Raw genomic sequence first — 24,711 nt, 5'->3', positions numbered from 1 at the left:
TGATGGACAGATAGAAGTTGTGTGCTGATGTATGTATGTGTGTGTGAGGGAGAGAGAAAAGTTGTGTGTTGATGTATGTATGTGTGTGTGTCAAGGATAGAGTGTGTGTCTGACAGCGTCTAACTAAAAAGTAGAGAAAAAGTATGTGTAAGGGAGAGAGGGAGAGAGTTTGATTGCGTCTAACAAAAAAAAATAAAGACAAAGTGAGAGAGAGAGTGAGAGTGAATGACAGCGTTCATCTGTATATATATATAAGGCAGGATGTGTGTGTGTGTGTATGTGTGTACGTGAATGTAGTTTATGCACATCCACATATTAGCACGCATGTTGCTCAAATTTTAGGAGGACATTCGTCACGATCCTAGCTGTGTTTTCGTCAAATTATTTTCCCCCGAGGCACCCGCGAATAGCGGTAAATAATTTTGAGCCATAACTTCTAACAATTTTCATGGCGGAGAAATACACCATTGTTTACAAACATGAGTTAAGACCCCTTCTAGCGACGGTGTAAAGAAAGGGAGAGAGAGGGGGAGGGGGAGAGAGAGAGAGATAACAGATTTTTAAAATTTCGTCTTTTAGTGAGTGATTGACAGACAGGGGTTGTTATGTATGTATGTATGTGTGAATGGCTTCAGTCACACACACACACACGAGCATGTATGCGTACAAAACACATGCATGCAATGTGTGTATGTGTTGCCCGTATATATATATATATATATATACACACACACACAATATAAACGATATTCTCCGTTTCTCCACAGCTAATTTCCAAATTAACTGAATCAGTTTTGCTCTACTCATAGCAATATATAGCTGGTCGTACGTGAACATAGGAGAGAGCAGAGGTTACTAGAGCAAAAGACCTACGTGTTGACTGTAGACACGCTCCTTCGCAAACGATTAGCTATTATTTTGTAAGCAATGTTTCGAAAGCAGAGATCTGACTCTCACATCTCTGTGGGAGAAGGTAGGCTTCTCTATTCTTGTTACAAAACTTACGTCCGGGTGCCAAATTTGCTTCAATTGATGGTATTACTGGGGTAGGAGGTGGTGGTGGGACAAGAGCAGGGGAAAAGACGTGCAAAAACATGTATGCAATAGGTGTATGTACGTATATGTTTGTGTGAGTGTTGCCCATATATATATTTAGTTGTGATCTGAACATAACCACTTATCAAACAGAGGATCGGGAGCCCTTTTGGGCGTTCTATTTTCCTTGCTGGAAGGGTTCTCAACCCATGGGCAAAGTGGGGTTATATGATGGGGGTGGTGTTTTCAAAAGGATTGGCATATGCAACCTGATCACCTCTGCCAATCAAACTCCCAAACCCATGCGCTCCCGTCGCGACACTGATTCCGCAGAACTGGGTTGTGTATGGAAACCAACTTTAAAGTATAAATATTGATGTTTTTGAATCAGCAATGTCCAAATAGGACTTAACCAAGTAGTTTAAGTCCTATTTGGAGTGAAAAATCAATAAACTGATTCCTTATAGGGTTTTCCATTTAATCAGGATTAAAAAAAAGTCGATAAACTGATTCCTTATAGGACTTCCCACTAAAATTGGCTACACCCCATTTTCAACCATAACGTCTACCAATTTTGATGTATTTTGTTCAAACTTGATGCCATCATTACTTAGGATTCATGAGATCTTTGAATGCTTTGAGTTCTCCAAAAACGAAAAAAAAAAACAGTCGATGAGTGGAAAAAATCGATAAACCGATTCCTTATGGGATTTCCCAATCAAATTGTCTGCAAAATTTCAGCCAAAAGTTTACTAATTTTAACGGATTTCACTCAAATTTGACATCGATGTTACTTAGTTTGCTTTGAAATAAAGAGCTTGATTAGCTTAATAATCCTAACTTAATCCCGAGCAAAGCCGAGCTATACTACTAGTCAAAAATAGAAATGTAAAATGGTTTGTTTTTTTCTTAAACACGTGATATAGTCTTCAAATTTAGGATGTTTTTGAAAGATACTATATTTCATAATCAGATTATATATACTTTCTCACACAACAATCAAAATATATTTTAAATCATTTATTTATTTTAAATCGTTCATGTTTTTCCCCCTCTCACACACATATTACTTTGGGCGCGAAAGAGTTTTTATTTAATTTTACGCCGAGGAAAAAAGTGTTTTGTTGAGAATCCATTTATTTAACGACAAAGGAACAAAGAGGTAGATAACAATTTGTCAGTGAATTACACAATATAAATGGGTAAAATTTCCGAGGCTTCCACCCCACCCCACCCCGTTTTTCGGACCACAAAATGGGTTTTGTAGCAATTAGGAGACCAGCGTAGTTGATTCCACGCAAAAAAATCCGATTTTTTTTTCTTAGTGAGAATCGTGCGAGTGTTAATCTACAAATTTACCAACGTTTTTTCCATTCATTTCTGTTTATGAACATGTATGCGTACAAAAAACATATATGCAATAGGTGTACGTGTGTGTATGTGTGTGTGTGTTGCCCATATATATTTATATTATTTATATTATATAACATATATATCTGTGTGTGTGTGTGTGTGTGGAGGCGCAATGGCCCAGTGGTTAGGGCAGCGGATTCGCGGTTTCGATTCCCAGACCGGGCATTGTGAGTGTTGATTGAGCGAAAATACCTAAAAGCTCCACGAGGCTTCGGCAGGGGGTGGTGGCGATCCCTGCTTTACTCTTTCTTCTGTTGGCCTGCTCGCTTAGCCAGCGGGGTGGCGTCATTTGAAGGATAAAACAATGCGAAGCGCATTGTGACCAGCGATGTGTAGCAACATCTGATAGCCTGGTCGGTCACGGTGATCACGGTGATATATATATATATATATATATATACCAATATCAACGGATTTCGCCCAAATTTGATGTCGATGTTACTTAGTTTGCTTTCTAGCTTAATAATGCCAACTTAATCCCGAGCAAAGCCGGGTTATACTGCTAGTAATATACATTAGGATGCCAACGTTTATCTTGGCCGTCACGCTAGCAATCCTAGGGCCGGCCTTGGTCACGTAAACGCACGCATGCACGCACTCTCTCTCCATTCCTCTCTCTCTCTCTCTCTCTCTCTCTCTCTCTCTCTCTCTCTCTCTCTCTCTCTCTCTCTCTCTCTCTCTCTCTAACACACACACATCTACTACATATAATCTATATCTTGTTTTCTTTTCTCTCCTTTCTAATATTGACGGTTCCCTGCTGAATATTTTGACGGACTGCTTTTTACTCAGCATTAGAGTGAACAATAAGTCTTTTTTAGAGTGAGTTCAGTCAGCAGTAAGGATTTCACTTTGCTCAACATCCATCGTAGAATGAAAAAAAAAGGACTTGTTGCTTTGATCAAAAAAGAACTGGAGAACCGACAACATGCAGTTTAGTGCCCTGAAAAGGTAAAAGTGAACTGTTATAGAATATCTAATATGAAAATGATGCATACAACATTCATACAGCGATTTTATGCAATCTATAAATCTATTTCACAACAGATATTCATATAGATATGATGTAAATAAAATATCGCTCGTTCCGCATTGTCACCCGAGTTCATTCTTGACGAGCATCTTCTGCCCTTCGAAAGTCTCCATATGAATGCTCTTATCGTTGGATCAGCAAAATTTATAGATGGTTTACGGGTTCACAACTATACATGTGACCGAAACTAACATAGGAAGCCCATCCATCGGATATCAAACTCGTCCCTGTAGCTATCACTCGTTTGGTTTACTACGTTGCAGCGTTGTACTTCAGCTGCTATTTCAGAAATGCTCGTGCTATTACTAGAAGTTACTATATAACCGGGTACTTGCGTTGAAATTTCGTGATTTCACAATTGTCGATTTGGGCACAATTTACTTTCACTTTTTTACAACACTAAAATGCATGTTTTCTAATATCTTCATAGTGCATCATTATTTTATTCGCCAGCAAAAGTTATGAGCCTGTTGTGGAGGAATGAATACTGTGATGAAAACAGTAACAAAATGTATTGACTTCATAAAAACAAAGGATTGGTAAAAGAGAATTTAAAACAATTTTGAAGAAAATTGAGGAGCAACATGGTGACTTATTGTAGCAATTTGATGATGTTTGCTCTTGGTACTATCATACAAATTTACTTTCTCAAAGTGATCTCAAAACTTTCCATCGAACTTTCATATTAATATATGTTATGTTCTTGTCACACTGTCGTGGTAAGATAACTTGGTTGCGTTGGGGTCACCACTGTCGTTATTTGGGTATGTTGTTATTTGTTGGTGTGAGTTTGGCTGCGTGTTATACCATAATGATCAGACGTGGACTTAATTGTATATTTTTATAATAGGATTTATTGAACGGGAGGACAATTGAATATAAACTTCTAAATGCTGGTAGGGCATGTAGCGTCTTGTGGGTGTTGTGTATTGTATTGTTGAAGATATCGTCGTGTGGTCTAGCTGGCTGCGTGTATAATAAATGAAGTAAACTCACGAACTTTTAACAATATTTACTGCTGGATATGATTTACTGCGTTAGCTGATAACAAAAGAAAATGCTAATAATATAACTGCTGACTAGGAGGAGAGAACCGCGCAGTTTTGTAGAAGGATAGCGGTGTACATTATGTGTGAATGTCAGAAATTGTTTCTTGCTCGAAGTGGTCTATCCGAATGTCCGAGGTGGTCTGGTCTTAGCGGCATGCTGGCGATCTTTCGTCTCTAGTAGACCTTTCCGTCGATTTCCGTAAAAAAATATTTTAGAGACACACTAACAGAAGCACTTCACTTACACAACATACTGTCTGTCTCCCACACTTCATCAAACACACACACACACATGTACATCAATACATGCACGGTAACTTCAAAAGAACTTCCTTCATCATACTTTCTCTTAGTCTCTTTCGCTCTCATTACTTCAAAAGTTCCCGCAAGCCCATATGTAAAAAAAAAAAATTTTTACGGAAATCGACGGAAAGGTCTACTAGAGACGAAAGATTGCCGGCATGCTTTCTGTGAGTGCCCAAGGTGATTTATGCGAATGTCCGAGGTCGTCTACACGAATGCCCGACATCGTCTGAGACAAATGCGGGATGTCGAGGCCGTCTGAGACAAATGACGGGATGTCGAGACCAAATCGCGGGATCTTTTCAGTTTGAACGGCAGTTTTTTCTAGCGGTGTCATATGAAATTGTCACCTATACTTATGACCCTAGAATCGATCTATTGCATTTCAATCTCTTTTGGGGTTAGGATTAGTTAAGGTTAGGGTTAGGGTTAGGGTTAGGGGTGGGGGAAGGGTATATTTTTTTCTTCACAAATGTAAATAAACCCAATCTGTTTCTTAAACGAGGGACATATTCATACGGCACAGAATGCTTTTTAACTCAATAGACGTCACTGATTAGTTGAAATTGTAGAAATTGAAAAAAAAAAAACAAATATCTTACAAACTACAGAATTTTCTCAATAAAGCCAAGAGAGAAAGATGTTTTATAAACACATTCTACCAGTATACTAAGTTTAAAATTTTTTAGTGACCTAGAAATTATGTTAAAAACTGTCGTTCAAACCGAAAAGATCCAAATCGCGGGATGTCGAGGCCGTCTGGCTTTAGCAGTCGGCTGAGATCGTTTGGTCTGAGTTAGGCACCAAACGGATTTTATAGAGTGGGAAGAAGAAAATTTTAGATCATCCGAGGAGTCATATCACGCCACAGCTTCACTCTGATTGGTCGATTTATAAATCAATCACTTGAAACTGTGGTGGCTCACTCGTAGTTCCTAACTGAACACTTTGTGATTGGAGCTCGAATCCCTAATGTAGATTTCAAAATGAGCATAGTAATACTGACAGTTATTTTACTAAATCTTTCATTAGTTTAAAAATCAATTGAAACAAAGGTAGAGTATTTCAACAGAAATTTGCTAACAAAAAAGTTAGAAATTAGATGACCCGAAATAGTGATATGATTTGGGTTCTTTGGTAGATATCATAAACCATTTAAATATTCTAAAGGCAATGGTGGGGAATAAATTTACGATTGGCTAATAAGGTTCTTTAAAAATGTAACAATTGAAAATGCATGTATTTATATCAATTTAATACAAAATAAAAATGATCAGTTTCATAATGGATCTCTTTCTCTCTCTCTCTCTCTCTCTCTCTCTCTCTCTCTCTCTCTCTCTCTCTCTCTCTCTCTCTCTCTCTCTCTCTCTCTCTCTCTCTCTCGCATATGATGCAGAATTATGTCTCAGTTATGCCAAACAGTTGAGGCCTTCATTCTATACATGTATTTAATATCAGTAGTTTTAATTTGATGAAGCTTATTCTCTTATAAAAGCAATGGCTAAAAGAATGCGATTAACCAAGTACACACACACACACACACACAGATATGCATGCACACACAAGTTTACATACATAAACAAATACGTACTCACACACATACCCGCGCACACGCAAACTTGAAGTTTTGGCTGCTAACTAGAGAAGACTTTTTCAGTGAAAAGGATATTCACGTTTCGTTTTATCCAGTTATTACGCATGATCAAATTAATATTTACTCTGGAGCTTCCTATTTTCACTTTTACTTGGTGTTTTGAATTCCCGACAGCGCCGACCATCGGTGTTCTGGCATCTTCCGGCTTATTATGGCATGGAAAGCGTTTATAATTATCTGGTTGAAGAAGACTTAAAAACACTAATCAATGCTGATTTCTATGATAGCGAGCATGTCTAATTAGTTTATCAAATTAAAGATTTGCTATTTTTTATCAGAACGCCCACGAAGATTTCTTATGCACAGGCAATTCACTCATATTGTCAAAAAGGTTTCCCAATCTGCTTTACTGTATGAACATGCTACCTACTAGAAATTGCAGTTAAATATCGCTAAAATCACAGCTCTAAAAAGAGAAAATTAAAAGCAATTTGCGCAATATTGTCCTACACAGAAAAATAAAACCGGGATGGTTACAGCTGAAATGTCTTTGATCAACAGCTGGTTAAGCAAAGCTAGGCATCTTGGGCTATCTTTTATTTCAGTGACTGGACAGCGGCCATGCTGAGGCACTGCCTTCAAGACTTTTAATCGAACAAATAGACCCCAATACTTTTTCAAACCTGGTACTTATTCTACCGGTCTCTTTTTGCCGAACCACTAAGTTACGGTGTTGTAATAGTCATAAGATTGTGGTTCCGATTCCTGGACTAGGAGATCCATCGTGTTCTTGAGCAAAACCCTTCATGTTGCTCCAGTTCACTTAGCTGGCAAAAGGTATAATCCTGCAACAGACTGGAATCCTGTCCAGTGAGGAATATTTGTCACAGAATTCAGGTAGCTAACCTTACAAACTTTTGGCTCGGGAAAGATTTTTGATCTTCCTTTATTTTTATTTTTTATTTGAAGTATTCAATCCCATTGACTTCCACTACCACTTTTCTTAGAGGCCTACCAAAAACCTTGAACCATTGCACAATCCTTTCTTAGCATATTTCTTTCTTTAAATGAACAGCCAGACATATTACAAATTGCAATTTATTTTATCATCATGTATAATAATATACACAATTATTTACATACATATCTGTATAGAAATTAAGTACCTGCCTGAAATGCATGAAGTAGAAATGTTCTGGAAAAGTATATGGAGTAGCAATATATGGAGTATCAACGAGGGATTTAATGAAAATTCTGAAGAGGAACAAAAAATGTACAAGATCAGAATTTGGAATATATCACTGTCGGAGAACTGAAAAGAGCCTTATCAAAGGCTCATAAATAGAAATCCCCTGGGCATATTTTATACAAAACATTTGGCTTAATGCTCTGACAACATCACACAAGTAATTATCAAGGTGTTTATCAGACATAATGACAAACCCAGAAAAAATGCTATCTTGGTTAACCTAAATAGTAATTTATATGCTGCCTAGAAAGGATGAAACTAAAAACCTGAAGAATTATTGGCCAATTACGTGCCTTACTACCACTTACAAAATATTAGTTTCAAAATTTGGCACAAGGCCAGCAACTTTGGGCGATGGAGATAAGTTGATTACATCGATCCAAGTACTCAACTGGTACTTATTTTATCGATCCCGAAAGGATGAAAGGTAAAGTTGACCTCGGCGGAATTTGAACTCAGAACGTAAAGATAGACAAAAGCATCTTGCCCAGCTAATGATTCTGCCAGCTCACTGCCTTCTACCACTTACAAAATATTAACACCAATTCTAACAGAGTACACACACCAATTTCTTGAGCAACACGACATTCAGCCTTTGGAACAAAAGGGCTACCGTAGGAATTGCTATGAAAACAAAAATCAACTTTTGGTTACTCAAACAATACTTGAAAACTGCTCCTCTAAAAGCCATAATCTTAGTACAGCTTGGATAGATTACCGCAGGCATTCGATAGTGTATCTCACCCATGGATTGCAAAATCTCTAGACTTGTACAAAATATCATCAATTATTAAAGGTTTTCTCCACCAAAGTATATTCATGTGATACCTCAATCATAATAAAGGCAGAAGTACATCTGATTAACCGAGATATATTCCAAGGAGACTCATTGTCCCCATTATTTTTTTGCTTAGCATTCCTACCTCTATCACGTGAACTGAACTATACACAATATGGATACAAAATATTTGATAGAGCCATCTCACATCTGTTTAATATGGATGACCTCAAGTTATATGCAAAAAATAATAACGTTCTAGATAGATTACTAACAACTGTAAAAATGACTAACAACAGTAAAAAATTTGGTTTGGATAAGTGTGCCAAAGTAACATTTAAGTGGGGAAAACACATTTCTACACCGTCCATTATGCTAAATGACAACACCATAATCAAAGAATTAGACCAAGATGGAGCACACAAATATCTGGGAATAAATGAAAAGAAAGTGATACAACATAGCACCATGAAGGAAAAAATCAGGAAAGAATATTATAAAAGAGTAAAACTGATTATGAAAACAAAACTAAATTCCCAGAATAGGATTCAAGCCATTAATTCACTTGTTATCCCAGTGGTACAGTACAGTTTTAATATAATTAAATGGAATGCAAATGAAATCCAACAAATGGACACCAAAACGAGAAAACTAATGACAATAAACAAGATGTGTCATCCAAATGCTGATATTCATAGAATGTGTGCTCTCCGAAACGAGGGTGATAGAGGCCTCATCTTACAGGATCACCACAATAGGACTAAATTCATACATCCAAAATAACTACAACTGGATGATACAGCTAGTAAATCAACAGGAATATAACAAAAAGCTACATTTTGTCATTAGAGACACAGAAGTATAAAGGAGAACTAAACTTGAGTAAAAATGACAAGGTCAAAGCTGCATTACAAATAGAAACAGTAAAACAAGACAAACAAAAGCTAAAAAAGAAGGCCTGTAAAAGCTTATAAAAAAAAGGCAAAAGAAACCACTCCATGGTCAGTATCCCAAACGAACAAAGGAAGCAGATATAGATAAAGAAAAAACATATCAGTGGTTGCGCAGTTCAGGTCTAAAGGCAGAAACTGAAGGTTTTATAATGGCATCTCAGAATCAATCTCTATGCACAACAAGCTACTAAGCAAACATTTTCTACAATGGTGCTGACTCAGACTGTAGACTATGTGATAATAGTATTGAAACTATCAGCCACATTATAGCCAGCTGCTCTAAATTCTCAATAACTAGGTACAAACCCAGTCATGAGCGAATAAGGTTGCACCTACACTGGAACATGTGTCATCATTTGACGTACCCTTTCCTAAAAACTGGTATGAACACCACCTGAAACCAGTCACAGACAGTAATAGAGTTAACTATATTCTGTGGGATTTTACCATCCATACTGACAGATAAATGCCAATACACCTGATATTATTACCAAAGATCATCGACAGAATTCATGCTAACAGATATGACAGTACCATCTAATCAAAATATCAAAGAATTCGTAAAGTTAGCTAAATACAAGAACCTAGAGATAGAAATCAGTAGAGTGTGGAAAGTGAAAACAGTTACTCTGTCAACAGTAGTAGGAGCACTAAGCGTGATTTAAAAAATAGTCTTCAACCTTCATTGAAAATCAAATATACATGAAAATCAAATATATATACATGAAAATCAAATATATATACATGGAAATCAAATATACATGATGTCTAATCTCAACAGCACATCTGTTGAAAGAATTCCTCTCATTATAACATAGTTACTAGTTTTAGGTCTCAGGTAGAGACATCGAAACCAAACTAAAATGATGATGATGATGGATTTTCAACACTTGTGTTACTCTGAGTTCATGTTAAACATGGAATGTGATTTTAGAAAATGGCAACATGAAACTTGGAGTAAATAATTATTGAAAACTCAATATTTTTGTGGTAGTTATTGTTCATTATTTACATTAGACAGATATGTGCCCTCATCTTGTTTATTGTTACCACGTTTCAGCTGATTTACTCTCCAGCCTTCAACAGATGTCCTGGTAGGATTTTGAACCCAATCCTGGGTTCTCATAAGGTATTTCTGGATTCTCACAAGGCCCAAAATTTTGCGGAGAGAGAGCCAGTTGATTAGATCAACCCCAGTATGCAACTGGTACTTAATTTATTGATCCCGAAAGGATGAAAGGTAAAGTTGACCTCAGCAGAATTTGAACTCAGAACGTAAAGACAGACAAAATACCATTAAGCATTTCACCCAGCATGCTAATGTTTCTGCCAGCTCACCATCTTATGATGAGGGAAGAATATTCAACAATGACTGGAGCAACAAATATTTGGGTGTTCGGCTCAATAAAGGTATTGTATGTGTAATAGCCATAATGAAGGAATACAGCATTAAATGTCATACAATGAAACATTCAACCATATATGATACATTGGTAGGTCAAGCTCGAGTGGACAAACTAGAACAGATGACCAAGTCAATTAAGAAGCAACAAGGAGTATTTACATGTTATAAGAAAGATTCTGAGCTTGTAACAAAGCTTAGCCTCAAAATCTGTGAATCAATTGCAGAAAAGGGGAAACCTTGGAGAATCTATAAAAAAAGTTGCTTGGGCATATTTACTCATTTTGCATGTCTCGAAAAGAAACATTTATTGCAGCAAACCATTCTGTGTTCCGCAGAATAAATCAACTTGCAGGATAAATAGATGGCAGAATATAGTTTGGCTCTTGATGAAAGGACAGATGTGACACTGCACAACTGGTTGTGTTTGTATAAGGAATTACTGACAATTTTGAAATAAATGAAGAATTTTTGGAAATGGCCAGTATGTCTTCAACAACCACTAGACAAGAATTAGTGAACAAATCTTGAAGTTGATCATGAAGTTTCAACTTGACTCTTCTAAACTGTGTGGCCTGACAACTGATAGGGTACCCTCAATGACAGGTAGAATCAATGGATTCACTAAGAAATTTTTGGATACCATTGGTTTGTAAGAGGTTGGAAGTGAATCTCTGCATTATACACCAGGAAAGCTTGTGCACAAAATTACTTGGCTTTACTGATGTTATGAAAAATGTTGTTCAATGTGTGAATTACATTCATGCTCAAGGACTAAATCATTGGCAATTTAAAGCCTTCTTAGAAGAACTTGACTTGGATTATTTTGATGTTGTGTACTTCTCTGCAGTGCGTTGGCTCAGTAGAGCTGCTATTTTGAAAAGATTTTGGAACCTAAGAAAGGAGATTGGATTATTCATGGTAAATAAGCAACAAGATGTTGCTTATTCAAATGATGCTGATTGGTTAAATGATATTGCTTTCCTAACTGAGATCACACAACAACTTTCAGATTTAAATGTTAAACTACAAGGTAAAAGTCAGCTGGTGAACAAGATGTTTAGGCACATTTGTTCCTTTGAAAAGAAACTACAACTTTTTCAGACTGAGCTGAGTAGAACAGCACTCACTCATTTACTCAGGCTAGCTGACAGAAAAGTAGAAATGCTAGATTTGGATTGTTCCAAATATGCTGAGTGTTGGCAAGTTGTGTGCTGAATTTACAAGCAGATTTGCTGATTTCAGGAAATGTGAAACGTGAGTTCAAGCTGTTTTCTCAGCCATTTGACATGGTACCTGAGAACAGTCCTGATTAGTGTCAAATGGAGCTGATAGATTTGCAGTCTGACATGGACTTGAGAAAATTCTTATGATAGCAATGACTTGGTTTTTCTGCAAAAATTATGCATGTGGAAAGCATCCAAATTTAGAGCAAAAGCTAGGAAAATGACAACCCTTTTTGACAGCACATATTGTTGTGAGCAGTTCTTCTCAAGAATGAAATTTACTAGAAACAGATACTGAAGTCAGCTCACAGACAAACATCTGACTAGTTGTCGCCATATCAGTCAAAGCAGACATTGATAAATTGTGCAAAAATACAAAATACCAAGTCTCATTAATAAAACTAAACTTAATTTCATTTGTCTTTATTGTTTAAAAATGTATTCACAATGAATTCATGACTCAATACACTAGTTACCATTAGATTACATATTTTTGATGGTGACTGGCCCTGATTGTTGTTCCAATGTTCAAAAGTGGCCCGCTAATGAAAAATGTTGCACACCCCTGGTCTAGATGAAGAGACATGCAGATAGCCAAACTTACAAACACATGCATGCACAAACGCATACACACAAACACTGCACTGTGCTGCATTAGAAACATCCATAAACTGATCACCATTAAATATGGACAATAATAATCTACATAATCTTTTTAAAATGTGATGAGTGAATGGTTCACAATAATAGATGATGGAATATATAAAAAAAAGACATTTTTTTTTTGTGCCAGTAACTTTTCAACAACCTTTTGTTTATATGCCCTTACCACTAAACATGTGGCATGAGCAGTGAAAATGAACTTTAAAATACCTCTCAGGAAGAGAAAACGTACACCCAAACAACCACTTGTATTCATCTGATAGGAAAAAATATCTTGAGTGTTTCAAGCATACTAAAATGGAAAATTCAGATTTATATTAAATATACAGTGCTGGTGGCACGTAAAAAGCACCATCCGTCCGTGGCCATTTTCCAGCCCCGTCTGGCACCTGTGCGGGTGGCACGTAAAAAGCACCCACTACACTCACAGAGTGGTTGGCGTTAGGAAGGGCATCCAGCCGTAGAAACACTTCCAGATCAGACTGGGCCTGATGCAGCCTTCTGGCTTCCCAGACCCCAGTTGAACAGTCCAACCCATGCTAGCATGGAAAGCGGACGCTAAATGATGATGATGATGATGATACAGTATTGCACAGTTTGTGTAATCTATATGTATCTCTTATTATAAAAGGCAGATTTTATCTGCCTCCCTTTGTCTCTTATAGAAATCTACAATATAGGATTTCTTCAATTACAATTTACCTAGCATTTTTAAGAGTAGAATACATCGGGTCGTGCCAGGTACAGTTTTTCAAATTTCACCCCCAATTAAGCAAAATTTCGAGAAAACTCACATTGTGGTGTGTAAGTGAAGTGCTTTTCTTAGTGTGGGCTACAGCACACACACACACACACACACACACACACACACACACAAACGGAGCGAACTGCTTCACTCATACTATCACCCTAATTTCTCCTACTTTCTCTTTGCAAGTGTACCTTACAACACTACTCAAAAAAAAAAAAACAGCAAACAGAAACAAATAAATACATAACGATTTACTCCTCACACAATTTCTTCAATTACAGTTTACCTATGATTTTTACAAGTACTTCCATTCGGTCATGCCATACAAAATTTCTTTCAATTTCACCCCCAATTAAGACAAAATTCGAGAAAACTCAATATTTTAACATTTCACTCTTTCACTTTGAAGCCTTTACTCTGCCTATTACTCCCACTTCCTCTTTAGACACATAGACACGCTAATATATACGACAGTGTCAATTGTTGACAGACATTGTAAGCTAACGTGTGTGTGTGTGTGTGTGTATATGTGTGTGTGCGTGTCTGTCTGTGTGTGTGTGTGTGTGTGTGACCGGGGTGAGCCATTCAGACTGGTCATCCATTTCGGCTAGAAGAAGATCCCTTATGCTCTTATATGCTACACCACTGGTTTTCAGTTCAAGAAGGACTATTCATTATAATACATCAGTTCCACACATTTACCCTGGTTCCATTTCGGATGTATGTAAACAAATTCCTTTCTTAAAAATTTCAATTCATTTTCTTTTTCAATTTACGTTTCTATACACTTTACGCAAATATTTGATTAAACAACTAAAACACTTCACATTTCGAACATGTACGTAAACTACTTCCTTTCTTGCAAATCTAACTTTCTTTTATGGCTTTTAACTCAAATTTCTATACATTTTACACACTCTGTCGCTATACTTGCATAAAAAATTTCTTTCAGCTGCTAATATTTATTTCTTTTCCTTCCAAGGTTTACATTTTTCCACATTTCATTCAAATTACAATTTCTATCTTTAAGTAACTTTCACCCTTTCTTTTTCACATAAAATGCCACCGAAAAAGAGAAGTCGCCTCGGCCGCCATACTGCAGCAGCAGCGGCGAAAAGGGCGAAGCTCAGCGCCATAAACGCTTCTGCTGTTGCTGCACAAAGGGCTTCAGAGGACCCACAACAAAGGGCCACTCGACTGGCTACAAACGCTGCGGCTACTGCTGCTTCAACATTTTTGACACATTCCCACGACTCAGACCAGCAACGTTCTACATTCCAGCGGAACAGTCGACGCCGCGGTCTGACGAGTCCAAACACACCTTACTGGCATCTACGTGCTTTCAAGTATGAGCCCAACTTCAATTACTCGATGCACGCTGACATAAATATTGGGGAAATGTGCTTCAATTGCCAATTCTGCAATGCTAAAAAGTGGGCTGGGGAACCACCTGCGATGTGCTGCTTAAACGGTAAGGTCAGCTTGCCCCCTCTTCGGGAGCTGCCAGACCCTTTGAAGGAATTACTTACTGGTTCCACCTCAAGGTCATCAAAATTCCTTCAACTCATCAGGAAATACAATTGTGCATTTCAGATGACTTCTTTCGGGGCTAACGTTGTCAGAGAAACTGGTTGGATGCCTACTTTCAAGGTCCAGGGCCAGGTGTACCACCTTATTGGGTCACTCCAGCCACTACAAAATTGCAAACCTTCGTTCCTTCAAATTTATTTCATTACAAATTACAATAGGCAACTTGATTTGCGTTTCGACGTAATTCCACAACCTGCAAACACTGACGCTGACAATTTCGACAGGGACGTGCTGCTCACTCTGAAAAACATGCTTCATGACCACAACAGCTATATTCGCAGTTTCAAATACGCCTTGGAAACAGCCCCTTCACCAACATTCACCATTGTCATCGATGCTGACAAAAGGCCTTCTGGGGAGCACGCGCGGCGATATAACGCTCCTTCGTGCAATGAAGTGGCCATAGTTCTCCATGGTGAACAGCACAAGTAGCGGGACATAGTTCTTCAAAGCCGCGACAGTGGTTTTCAGCGTATTAATGAGACGCATCGGTCATATGACGCCCTGCAGTATCCCCTTCTTTTTCCGTATGGAGAAGACGGGTACCATTTCGGCATTCCTCACCACAAACCAAACGAGCCCTCGGCTGCGACATCTAAAACTGTTTCATGTATGGCTTTTTACTCATACCGCTTCATGACAAGGCATAATGATTTCAACCCCCTGCACAGATCACGGGAACTGTTTCACCAGTTTGCAGTTGACATGGCTGCAAAGATGGAGTCCGAGAGACTGGGCTTCATCAAATTGAATCAGAAGCAGCTGCGCTCAGACTCCTACATCCATTTGCGTGATGGCATCAGGAATGACACTGACGCCCGCAATATCGGCAAAATGTGCATTCTCCCCTCAACCTATACAGGGGGCCCACGGTACATGCACGAGCGAACACAAGACGCTATGACTTACGTTCGGCATTATGGGCGACCCGATTTATTCATTACCTTTACATGTAACCCAAAGTGGGTTGAGGTAACGCGAGAACTTCTCCCAGGGCAGCAGTACTGTCATCGCCATGATATTATTGCAAGGGTTTTCAGGCAGAAACTGGCTAAGCTCATTCTTTTAATAAAAAAAGGCCAGGTTTTGGGGCCTGTTAACTGCCACATGTATACTGTTGAGTGGCAGAAAAGAGGGTTGCCACACGCGCACATTTTGCTTTGGTTGGTCAACAAAATAGACCCAACAGTTCTTGATGATCTCATTGCAGCAGAAATTCCGGACCCAACTGTTGACCGGCAGCTGTACGACATTGTGAAGGCACACATGGTACACGGTCCGTGCGGTCCTGGTTTTCAAAAGTTCTCCTCATGCCACAAAGACCACGTGTGCACTAAACGGTACCCAAAGAGGTTCGTGGACAAGTCCCAGACCGGCCGCGACGGATACCCACTGTACAGAAGAAGGCATCCTGACAATGGTGGATTCACTATAACGTTACGGGGTCATCAAGTGGATAATAGGTGGGTAGTGCCGTACTGTCCATTTCTGATGAAAACTTTTAACGCTCACATAAATGTGGAGTTCTGTCATTCAGTCAAGTCTATAAAGTATATATGTAAATATGTTAACAAGGGTTCTGACGCTGCCATGTTTGGCCTTCAAAAGGACAATAGCATGGACGAGGTGTCACAGTACATGGCAGATCGGTACATAAGCAGTGGTGAAGCTTTTTGGCGGATATTCGGGTTTCCACTTCACCAAAGGCACCCCGCCATCATACAACTAGCGGTTCATTTGGAAAATGGCCAACGAACTTACTTTACTGAACAGACTGCAGCTGATTTGGCGGCAAATCCAAAACAAACAACTTTGACCGGTTTCTTTAGGCTTTGCCAACTTGACACATTTGCTAAAACACTTTTATACCCTCAGGTCCCGTCCTACTACGTGTGGTCAAACAACAATTGGGTGCGTAGGAAGTCGGGTCAGGATGTTGAAGGACATCCTGGTGTCAAGTTTAACAGTTGTCTAGGAAGAGTCTACACTGTACCTCCAAACCAACATGACTGTTTTCACCTGCGCCTTCTCCTCCATGAGGTTTTAGGCCCACAAAGTTTTCAAGACATCAGAACTGTTGATGGTGTATTATGTGATACTTTCCGTGAAGCCTGTTTTCGGCGTCGACTTTTGGGGGATGATTCACAATGGGGCGCCACTATGGCAGAAGGTGTTTCATTAAAATCTCCTAAAAAAAATCAGATCGCTTTTCGCTATTCTATTACTATGGTGTGACTTGGCTAATCCCGCCTCTTTATGGCTTACCTACAAAGATGATATGTCTGAAGATTTCCTGCGTCACGCTCAATCGCTACATCCATCAATGGAGGTCGGGTACACTGACCTCATTTACAACAGGGCGCTGCTTGAAATCGAAGATACTGTACTCGATATGGGCGGTAGTGCCTTGCCGGTCTATGGCCTACCTTCAACAAACCGGGAAGGCACAAACACTCTGTCTTCACATTTGCTGCGTGAGACATGTTTTAATGTTGACGAGCTTGCCGAGTACATAGCCGACAATGAGCCAAAGCTCATTCCAGAACAGAAGTTCGCTTACAACTCCGTTGTTAATTCAGTCCGGGCCAAAGCTGGGGACATTTTTTTCCTGGACGCTCCTGGGGGCACTGGGAAAACTTTTGTCAACAAATTAATATTGGCTGAGATTAGGCGAACACAAGGCATTGCCCTAGCTGTGGCATCATCTGGAATTGCGGCTACTTTGTTGCCAGGAAGCAGGACAGCTCACTCTACTTTCAAACTCCCACTTGACTTAGCGAAGACTGAGACACCAACTTGCAACATCAGTAACAGCTCCGATCAGGCAGAAGTCTTCAGACGATGCAAGCTTATCGTTTGGGATGAATGCACGATGGCCCACAGAGGTGCTCTTGAGGCACTAGATAGATCTCTCAGAGACATCAAACACTCTTCAGCTCCCATGGGAGGCATAACACTTCTTCTTTCAGGGGACTTCCGACAAACACTTCCCATTATTCCCAAAGAGACTAGAGCTGATGCTGTAAGTGCGTGTCTTAAGTCATCCACATTGTGGCCACTGGTGAAGACTCTCAAACTTCACACCAATATGCGTGCTCATATGCGACGTGATATCACATCAGCAGCATTTTCTCACACCCTCCTTGCACTTGGCGAAGGCAAAATACCAGGGGATGAAAATGGTAATATTGCCATCAATTCCATTTGTACCATTGTTAACACGCCTTCTGATCTCAGCGATGCAGTATTCCCAGATCTACAAGCTAATTATCAGAATATGGATTGGATTGGCCAAAGGGCTATTCTGGCCCCGAGGAATAAAACTGTTCACCATATTAATGATGAAATGCTAAAACTCATTCCTGGGGATGTCTATGTATATAAGTCTATCGATACAACTCCTGACCCAGACGACGTCATCAATTATCCAATAGAGGTACTCAATTCCTTTGAGCCCCCCGGATTACCACCACACATTCTCAAACTTAAAGTTGGTGCCCCTATAATGCTCATTAGAAATTTGGTTCCCCCAAAACAATGTAATGGCACACGTTTGATCGTTAAGTCCTTATCTCCCAATCTGATTGAGGCCACCATTATCACAGGGTGCGGTCAAGGCAACGTTGTGCTCATACCTAGGATGCATCTTTTCCCATCAGGAACAGACCTACCTTTCATATTTCGGAGGTCCCAGTTCCCAGTAAGGCCATGTTTCGCAATGTCAATAAACAAAGCGCAGGGTCAAACACTGTCTGTGGCAGGAATACATTTGGGAGAGCCACGTTTCTCTCATGGTCAACTTTATGTTGGCTGCTCGCGTGTCGGCAGCAACAGTGATGCTTTCGCATTCCTTCCACAACGAAAAACAAAAAACTTTGTGTACAAGGAGGTTTTATAGGTTTACTACGTTTCATCATTTTCAATCACGTTAGTATTTCACTTACATACGACTCTCTTTTATGACGGCATTTACATTTCTAGGCGTTTCATAACATTAATTCACACTTAACCAACACCTGTCCTTCGCTCAACTCTATTTCTATCCATTCATCATCAAACCACCAGCCTCATCTTCTATATCCAACGTACATGACACATCTACACTCTCACTCTTAAAGTTTACATGAGCGACAACACGATCGCAAGATACACTTTCGAAACTAATCAACAGATCATTTTATACAACAGATTTAATCAAAACGCCCATCAATGAAAACATCTCCACCACTGTATTGTGATTCACCTAATCAGCACCACTACAGTCTTGCCGGTCTGACATATGGTGAGTAGATGCTATTGTTCTATATTTTATAAATTACACATATTTTCTTACCCATGCTTCATTCCTCTCTTGCCTACATATGAAATCCACTCTCTTTTAACACAGCATCAAGTTTTGTAACAGCACATCCGCTGCCGTTCGTGCAAAACGAAGAGACCCTATTCACCTGCGAACGTTTTACATCGCCTTCCACGACTATCAAATTCTTACAATTATGAGAACAATAACATGGCTCTTTTCAAGGCAACCTCGCATTCAATTCTTACACCATTCTACGAGGGGGTAGGAACACCTTTACACGACTTTCTATACACTTACAAATACATTCATTCGCCGTAAACTTATATCAATATTTGCCTGAATAATCATCATAATTCAGTGCAATCATTAACAGTACTTTCAAGCAATTCAGCCCCGAGCAATTCTGCTAGTGTATAAATAAAATCCTTTGTATTTCTGTCTGTTCCCAATGCATTTGCAAAGGGCTCAACCAAATCAAATCAAATTTTACATAGTAACACTATGAGACCCCATGAGTGTCAACATGTAATTTTGAGGGATTAAAACAATGCAACATTGAAACTGGTTCCGTATTATATCTCAAAGCTCAAAGAATAAAAGTGACACCTTCAACGGAGTAATAGTTATAAAGTTTCACTTTCAATAGTTTCACTTTTAATGTGTATATATATATCCATGTGTCAGTTTATATATATATATATATATATATATATATATTACGGAGATGTACTTGTATAGCAAGTGACCTGATCTGAGATCGTGTGCTGGAACGAAAACAATTGCAGCGTGGAAGGTGTTTATAAGCCATTTAAGAAACACACAAAAACCATTAGATTCACTTCTACATTTAAATTTAATTTGTCAAAATATTTTCGGCGCTTTGAGACCGCAACCTGTTCAGACAAAATTCCGTGCTGCATCTGAGAAAGTAACAGTTAGGTCATGATATATATGTACGCGCGTGCGCGCGTGTGTGTGAGTGTGTGTGTATGTATGTGCGTATGTATGTATGTGTGTACATGTATGTGTGCATGCATGTGTGCATGCCTATACGCATGTATGTATGTATGTACGTATGTACTTACGTATGTATGAGAGTATATAGGAGAGTGTGTAGACGTGTCTGTGTGTGTGTACATGTGTATGTACATGTGAACGTATGTTTATGTACTGATATGTGTCAGCTCAAGTTGTATACATGACTGTTACTTTGTTGAAGGTTGTATATATACACACATATACATGTATATAGACACACACACACATATATATATATATATGTGTGTGTGTGTGTGAGCGTTTGTCCCTCTCACCACCGTCTGGTGAATGGATACAACGTCTTAGATACAGATATACACATATAATCTTATACATATATACAAGTACACACAATCATATAGACACATACACATAATCACAAATATACGTATAATTTTAAAGTATACACACATATACACTTATCCGTCTCTACATACATACATACATACACACACACATATATGACACTCTTTTCAAGGACAACGGTTAAAATTCAAATTTGCTTTATTTTATTTTATTTATTCTTTTTTTTTTACATGCATACATATACAATACATACATATATCTACACATACTCATATGTGCATGCATGTACATACTTATACACTAACATACACAACACATACACACACATATACATCTACACATACGTACATGCGTATCAAACAATGTACGCTCATACGGTTATATATAACTGCATATATGTATTTTAGTATAACGCATTTCAACATGTACGAGGGCGTTCAATAAGTAATGTCCCTGACCCACTTCCCATAGCAGTAGAGCAACGAAACTTGGCACAGTTATTAGTCTTTTTCTACATAGGAACCACCCAGAGTTACGCATTTCTCCCATAGTTTGATGCAACTCTGGAGACCGATTTTGTAGAAGACCCCAGCTTGGTCCTCCAACCACGACGTGACTTCAGAAATCAAGGCCGCATCATCTGGGAAACGCTTTCCTTTCAAAAACAACTTCATGGCTGGAAAGAGGTGAAAATCAGAGGGTGCAAGGTCAGGAGAGTAGGGGGGATGGGGGAGGAGTTTATAGCTGCACGCCCATGCTTCTGATCTGGTGACAGGCGAGTTGTGGACCGGAGCATTGTTCTGCAGGAGGAGGATGCCTTTGCTGATCTTGCCCCGCCTCTTGATTTTGATAGCTTAATTTCCTCAAAAGTGAAGCATAATAGGATCCTGTAATTGTGATACCCTTTGCCAGGAAATCTGTCGTCACTACTCCGTCCTGGTCCCAGAAGACTGTGAGCATGACCTTGCCAGTGGAGGGCTGCACCCTTGCCTTCTTTGGAGGAGGTGAGTCACGGTGCTTCCACTGCATTGACTGAGCTTTGGTCTCTGGATCATAGTGATGGATCCAGGTTTCATCCTGTGTAATCAGTCTTTTGAAAAATTTTGACTCATCTTCTTGGCACATCTCCAAATTCATCCTCGAGCACTCAACGCGTTCTTGCTTCTGGAAAGGTGTGAGCAGCCTGGGAATTCATCTGGCAGACACCTTTTGCATATGCAAATGGTCATGAATGATAGTTTCCACAGACCCGGTACTAATCTTGACCTCATGGCCTATTTGGCGAATAGTTATGCGTCGATCTTCCAAAATGGCAGCCTCAACTTGACGGACAGATGCCTCATCAATGGCAGAAGGGGGGCGACCAGATCTGGGAGCTGTTTCCGCAGAGTTCCGACCATGTTTGAATTCACGATGCCAGCGTTTTACAAGGTCATATGATGGGGCATCATCACCATAAGTTTCTTTCATTTCATCAAAAGTCTCCCGTGGTGTGCGTCCTTTCAAATACAAAAACCGGATCACTGCTCGACACTCAACAGGCTCCATTTCACACTTGACTCAGTTCAAACACCTGTAAATCAGAAACCACAATTAGTTCAGAGCTGTAATTTGCCACTTAATCTATAGAGATATAAATAATTGCACATGCAAAATTTCAGCTAGGTCAAACAACTGCAAGTGGGTCAGGGGCATTACTTATTGAACGTCCCTCGTATGTATGGATTACCACATGTAAATGAGAGAGAGGGGTGGTTATAGAATGGTACTGTGCAGGTGGCACGTAAAAAGCACCCACTACACTCACGGAGTGGTTGGCGTTAGGAAGGGCATCCAGCCGTAGAAACACTGCCAGATCAGACTGGGCCTGGCGCAGCCTTCTGGCTTCCCAGACCCCAGTTGAACCGTCCAACCCATGCTAGCATGGAAAACGGACGTTAAACGATGATGATGATGGTGACTCCTGAGTGGAATCTAGATGTTACCCCATTCGGATTTTCGGTTGAGAGTAGGTTTGTATTCTTGTATACAGACAACTTCAGTGACCTGTCTCAGAATTGCATCAGTGGGATGTGTGAATAAGATGTTTAACTTAAGTCTCCCTAAGGAGCCCTTGTGGCAGTCTACAGCATTCTGATAGAAGATGAAGTTTGGTTTCTTTTTAATGTAGTTGTCCAGGTGTTCTTTGAACCAATCATTGATACTCATAGAAGACTCACCTATGTATGACCCTGGGTTGGTCGCGCAAGCTCCTTCTTGGCACTTAATTTGGTATACAGTGCTCTTGGTTTTGCAGTTCACATGTGGATATGTAGAACATACTGCACAATTATTTTGACAAGTGATTCTATCAAATAGATATGATACAGATTTGATAGTCCTACCTGTATTTTCTACAAATTTGATCTTAAGGCCAGTTGTGCGCAGGATTTTCTTAAATGCCTTACTTAATTTGTTCTTCGGTGTGGCGTCAACAAACATTACATTGTGAAATTTCTTGTTATCATACCAAGTATTGGTTTTATTTCTTTTATTGGTGTCCCTCTCTAACCTATTCCAGAACTTGTTGCAGTATAGGGGGGACATATACCGTTTTCGTCATTTCTTAGAATGCGTTCGAATCTTGTTTTCGCTCCTTTGTACACTCTGATTCTATCGTATTGTGTGTATCCAGAACGTTGCATTCGGTATATGTAGTGCTGGATGTGTTGTTGTCGTCCTTGTGGTTGGCATAGTGGGGATACATTCTTCATTACTCTAAGTCTGCCACTAGGATGCTGAGCTTGGTAGTACTCGACATCGCTGAGTCACTACGAATTACCAGTGGATTAGCCATAGGTTTACAATAATGTGAATAGAGTAAACAGGGTTTAACAGTACCGTTAACCATAGTATTTTCTATCCACAGCTCAGTATCTAGGACAGGTAATCTATTACTGGGGTGTTTAGAGGAGTAGTCTACAGTAACTTTTATACTGCTATGGATAGAGTCAGCTATGTGTTGTATAGCTGTCATCACCTGTTCTTCATGTAGTAGAGAGTCTATATCTGTGTCTGTATTACTATTACGTTTCACAAGGTTAATGTCGTCAACGTATCGAGAGTACATAGCTAAGTGGATGTTACAGGTAGCTAGGCACTGTTTAAAATGTCTGTCCCACCATACCATGAAGAGGTTAGCAACATCACCGGCAATCCCTACTCCAATAGCACCGCCTTTTGTCTGTTTATACAGTTTGTTGTTAAACTTAAAAATATGGGTTTTAAGCGTAGTTCTAAGGCTGATACCGATAGCATGTGCGATAGTAGTTCTGATGTCGTGTGCATCTGAAGGTGGGTAGTCTGGCTTCGTCCAGCGTTCACAGTGGGTCTTTTTGTATACTGAGGTAATGGTAGGTGGTCTACCTCGTTTGTTACGGGTGGGACAAACATATAAAAGATTATTGTGTGACAGATATTCATCGGTATAAGTCAGGGCCAGGAAGAGCCCTAGTTCATATACGTCCACAGTTTTAAATATCATATTACTCTCACTAATTATCTCTATACATTTTTCGACAGTAAAGTCTACATCAATGGAAGGATATAGTGATACTACATCCATGCTACCTACGATGTAGTCACTGAGGTTACATGTGTTGTTGCATTCGCGGATCCTGCTAAGGAGGTCTTCAGTACTATCACATCCGCAGATAACTCTATTAAGGGTCGTAGGAATTGTGAGAGAAAATATATTTTGTGGTTGTTTGCATTGTTGGCACCACAAAAAGGTCGGGTAGGTGGCCCAAGTATACGATCCATGTGGCTCTTATGATCTTTTCGAAGGCCATATAGGGGTGGGATTTCATTGTTGGTAGTTATGAAACTGTTCGCTGTGCGTTTCACAGACTGGAGAATGATACTCACATCCCCATGTGAGCATTAAGGACTTTTTCAGTTTCAATGTACTCGAGTGCTGTTGTTTCTGTCATGTCTCTGATATGTGGTTGCATGTTCGAAATATCATATTTTCTCTCACAATTCCT

The 24,711-nt window shown here is 39.3% G+C and overlaps 2 protein-coding genes across 2 annotated transcripts; both read left to right on the top strand.

Annotated features, from left to right (window-relative positions):
* Positions 1-11,424: 11,424 nt before the first annotated feature.
* Positions 11,425-12,027, top strand: LOC115215888 (general transcription factor II-I repeat domain-containing protein 2-like). Its single transcript, XM_029785274.1, has one exon. The coding sequence runs from the start codon at positions 11,425-11,427 to the stop codon at positions 12,025-12,027; it is 603 nt and encodes a 200-aa protein (XP_029641134.1).
* Positions 12,028-15,675: 3,648 nt separating this feature from the next.
* LOC115215809 lies at positions 15,676-17,274 on the top strand. The gene has a single exon (XM_029785157.1). The coding sequence runs from the start codon at positions 15,676-15,678 to the stop codon at positions 17,272-17,274; it is 1,599 nt and encodes a 532-aa protein (XP_029641017.1).
* Positions 17,275-24,711: the final 7,437 nt, after the last annotated feature.

This window comes from Octopus sinensis, linkage group LG1, assembly GCF_006345805.1.
Source record: "Octopus sinensis linkage group LG1, ASM634580v1, whole genome shotgun sequence".
In the NCBI taxonomy this organism is placed as follows: domain Eukaryota; kingdom Metazoa; phylum Mollusca; class Cephalopoda; order Octopoda; family Octopodidae; genus Octopus; species Octopus sinensis.
Note: the sequence above shows the minus strand (reverse complement) of the source record. Positions and strands in the feature narration are given on the sequence as shown.

Excerpts from the sequence above, each read along its gene's own strand:
- LOC115215888 (XM_029785274.1), top strand. The coding sequence starts at position 11,425 with ATGGATTCACTAAGAAATTTTTGGATACCATTGGTTTGTAAGAGGTTG.
- LOC115215809 (XM_029785157.1), top strand. The coding sequence starts at position 15,676 with ATGACAAGGCATAATGATTTCAACCCCCTGCACAGATCACGGGAACTG.